Below are 3,374 nucleotides of genomic sequence, written 5' to 3'. Positions count from 1 at the left end.
GGAAAAACATAAAATGCTATTGTTGTATTTAAAAGAAAGATTCCAAACATTTAGCATCTGATGAATTTTCTTCACATTGTTTAAAATAAAATATTAAAATATCTTTTAGTTATTGTTTACCGTAAAATATTAAAATATCTTTGTATTTTTTTACTATTTAATATTTTATTATATTGTTATATTCGTTATAAGTATTAATTTTATTTAGTTTACGAGTGTTTGAACATTGTAATACTATATAATTTTATATATTAAAAATTTTAATCGACATTTTTATTATGATTTAAGTATACTTTTTATATTTTAAATATTTAATATTATTATAAAGTAATTATTTTTCAAATCTTTAAAATTTTAGGATTCTCTAATTTTAATTTGAATGTGGTTACTGAAATAAACAAAAAATAGCATAACACGCTTAATAAAACAATAACTTTATGGCATCTACTTATGCAATTTCTAGAAAATACTGAAAAAACAAGAGAATGGAAAGAAGGGAAAATTATGACACGGTTTCAAGGTCTCCTGTTCTGCTTTGACTAAATGCAAAGAAAAATTTCAAACAAATAACTATTCTCCGCGTCTTATCATCTTATAAATACCACAACTTCCACTTTCATTAACACATCGAAACAAAGTTTAAAACAAACATCTTCTCTCTTTCCTGTCTTTATTAAGATCACCAACATATTCCAACACCATGGTTTTTCCAAAACCTGCTTCTGAGTCTGACCTCTTTCTTCATTCCAATTTTGCATCTCGCTATGTTAGGGACTCTCTTCCCAGGTATATACACTCCTCTTCATTTTGTTGTGTTCATTATTAAATCTTTGACTTCTCTTTACTTTCATTTTCTTTCTGGGGAGATACTTCATCAAGTGCTATTTTTGGTGATGTAGGTTCAGTATGCCTGAGGACTCCATGCCAAAGGAGGCTGCCTACCAGAACATTCACGATGAGTTGCAACTTGATGCCATTCCAAAGCTTAACTTGGCTTCCTTTGTCACCACTTCCATGGAGGAAGAGTGCAACAAACTCATCATGGAATCCATCAACAAGAACTATGTTGACATGGACGAATATCCTATCACTACTGATCTTCACGTACGTATTCATAATCAATCTATTTTCCTTTTCACTTTTTATATTTCGAATATCAAAGAGGTATTATATTGTTTTGGTGTTTGACTTGCTCAATAATTTTTTCCACTCCCTCAGAATCGGTGTGTGAATATGATAGCACGTTTGTTCCATGCTGACATTGGAGAAGATGAGAATGCGATTGGAGCAGGAACTGTTGGCTCATCAGAAGCAATAATGCTGGCAGGACTTGCATTCAAGAAGAAGTGGCAGAACAAGCGTAAGGCAGAAGGCAAGCCTTATGATAAGCCTAATTTGGTGACTGGCTCCAATGTACAAGTATGTTGGGAGAAATTTGCAAGGTACTTTGAGGTGGAGTTGAGGGAAGTGGAGGTGAGAGAAGGATACTACGTTATGGATCCTGCCAAAGCAGTCGAGCTGGTTGACGAAAACACTATTTGTGTGGCTTCAATATTGGGTTCAACATACAATGGGGAGTTNGAAGACGTGAAACTCTTGAATGACTTGCTGCTACAAAAGAATAAGCAAACTGGGTGAGTAATATTATGCAATTAATTAGCTATAGTCATGAATTAAAGTGTTACTAAATTGGTAAGGTTGTGAGATGACAGATGGGATACTCCTATTCATGTGGATGCTGCAAGTGGTGGTTTCNTTGCTCCATTCCTATATCCAGAGCTGGAATGGGATTTCAGGCTGGCATTGGTGAAGAGCATAAATGTGAGTGGACACAAATATGGGCTTGTTTATGCTGGTATTGGTTGGGTTATTTGGAGGACAAAGGATGACTTACCAGAAGACCTTGTTTTCCATATCAATTACCTTGGAGCTGACCAACCCACCTTCACCCTCAATTTCTCCAAAGGTCCTTCTTTACAATCTATGTTTGTTCCTTCCACACCTTCATTGCATATATAATTATACCATATGCTTACCTTGTTATCTTCACTTACAGGTTCTAGTCAGATCATTGCTCAATATTATCAGCTAGTTCGCCTTGGCCAAGAGGTGAGTTCATATACTTGGACTTATCAGTTAGATTGATAGCCCCTCTAATTCCAAGACTCTAATTATTACAACAAATCCAATCTTATATGTCTAATCAAGGTAACATATGAATAACAATCCATCACAATGATCCAAGTGAAATATAAAAAATGGCTACAACAGGGTGGATGAACCATTTTCTCTTAGAAAGATTTGATGAACTTGGATATGTACGCTTACCTCTGTTGTTGAATTAACTGTAGGGTTATCGGAGCATAATGGAGAACTGCAGAGAAAATTCGATGGTGCTGAAGGAAAATATAGAGAAGAGTGGACGCTTTAACATACTCTCCAAAGACGATGGTGTTCCAGTGGTGGCATTTTCTCTGAAAGATAGAAGGCAGTATGATGAGTACAAAATATCAGAGATGTTGCGGCGTCACGGTTGGATAGTTCCAGCTTACCCAATGCCGCCTGCTGCTCAACACATCAATGTTCTCCGTGTGGTGATCAGGGCTGAGTTTTCACGTACCCTTGTTCAGCGCCTTGCGTTTGATATAGACAATGTGCTGCATGAGCTTGAAAAGGTGCATGGGCCCACAATGAGCAGTAACACTGTAGTCAATAAAAATGCCATGGATACACAGAAGGAAATCATTGCTCAAGAATCCAAAAAGCGTCAGAAAATCATGGCTACCTAGTGTGGGTGCTCTGTCTCACTATGCCAACTAAATACGCCGCCTCTATTTGTTTTAACTCTATTTAAGATTCGCCGTTAACTATATTTCATTTTTCGTTCCTAAAATATCATTTTTGATTTGTTTTTTTATATATTGAGGTCGACTGAGATCAGTAATTCAGTATATGAGTAATGTAGTTTTTTTGTTAAGATATCCTCCTCGTCATTCTTGCACTAAAAGTTTGGCTTTGGTTATTATATGGGAAACTCTTCACATGCATTCCCTCCGTAACTTATTAAATTCTTGCCACAACTAAATGATATTTATGATAATATAAATAGAATTCAAGTTATAATAAATTGAATCTAATGTCTCTGGAGTTGAGGGTTGTGGAGGTCTCTATTTGGCGTTTTGATTTTTCTGGCTTCTATCTTTTGTGACTTTGAGGTAGGAGTTTTCAAATTTTTTCTGTCGTAGTTTTACCCTTTTCAGCAGTTGGGGTCACAGACCCATTTATTTGTCCCTATGTGTAGACAACACGTATGTGTTATTTTAGCGGGGTAGATTGAGGCCTAAAACGGGGTCCATTTGTTTCTTTGTTGGGGA

The 3,374-nt window shown here is 35.8% G+C and overlaps 1 protein-coding gene across 1 annotated transcript; it reads left to right on the top strand.

The window, feature by feature from the left end:
• The first annotated feature begins 639 nt into the window (after window positions 1-639).
• Window positions 640-3,007, top strand: LOC106780013 (glutamate decarboxylase 4). The gene is made up of 6 exons (XM_014668248.2): window positions 640-786; window positions 900-1,104; window positions 1,219-1,634; window positions 1,713-1,966; window positions 2,057-2,109; window positions 2,352-3,007. Exons 1-6 carry the CDS (start codon window positions 701-703, stop codon window positions 2,787-2,789), a joined length of 1,452 nt encoding a protein of 483 aa, XP_014523734.1. The 5' UTR covers window positions 640-700; the 3' UTR covers window positions 2,790-3,007.
• The last annotated feature ends 367 nt before the right edge of the window (window positions 3,008-3,374 follow it).

Source organism: Vigna radiata, unplaced genomic scaffold (genome assembly GCF_000741045.1).
Source record: "Vigna radiata var. radiata cultivar VC1973A unplaced genomic scaffold, Vradiata_ver6 scaffold_389, whole genome shotgun sequence".
Lineage (NCBI taxonomy): Eukaryota > Viridiplantae > Streptophyta > Magnoliopsida > Fabales > Fabaceae > Vigna > Vigna radiata.
This window is presented reverse-complemented; position numbering and strand designations above follow the sequence as displayed.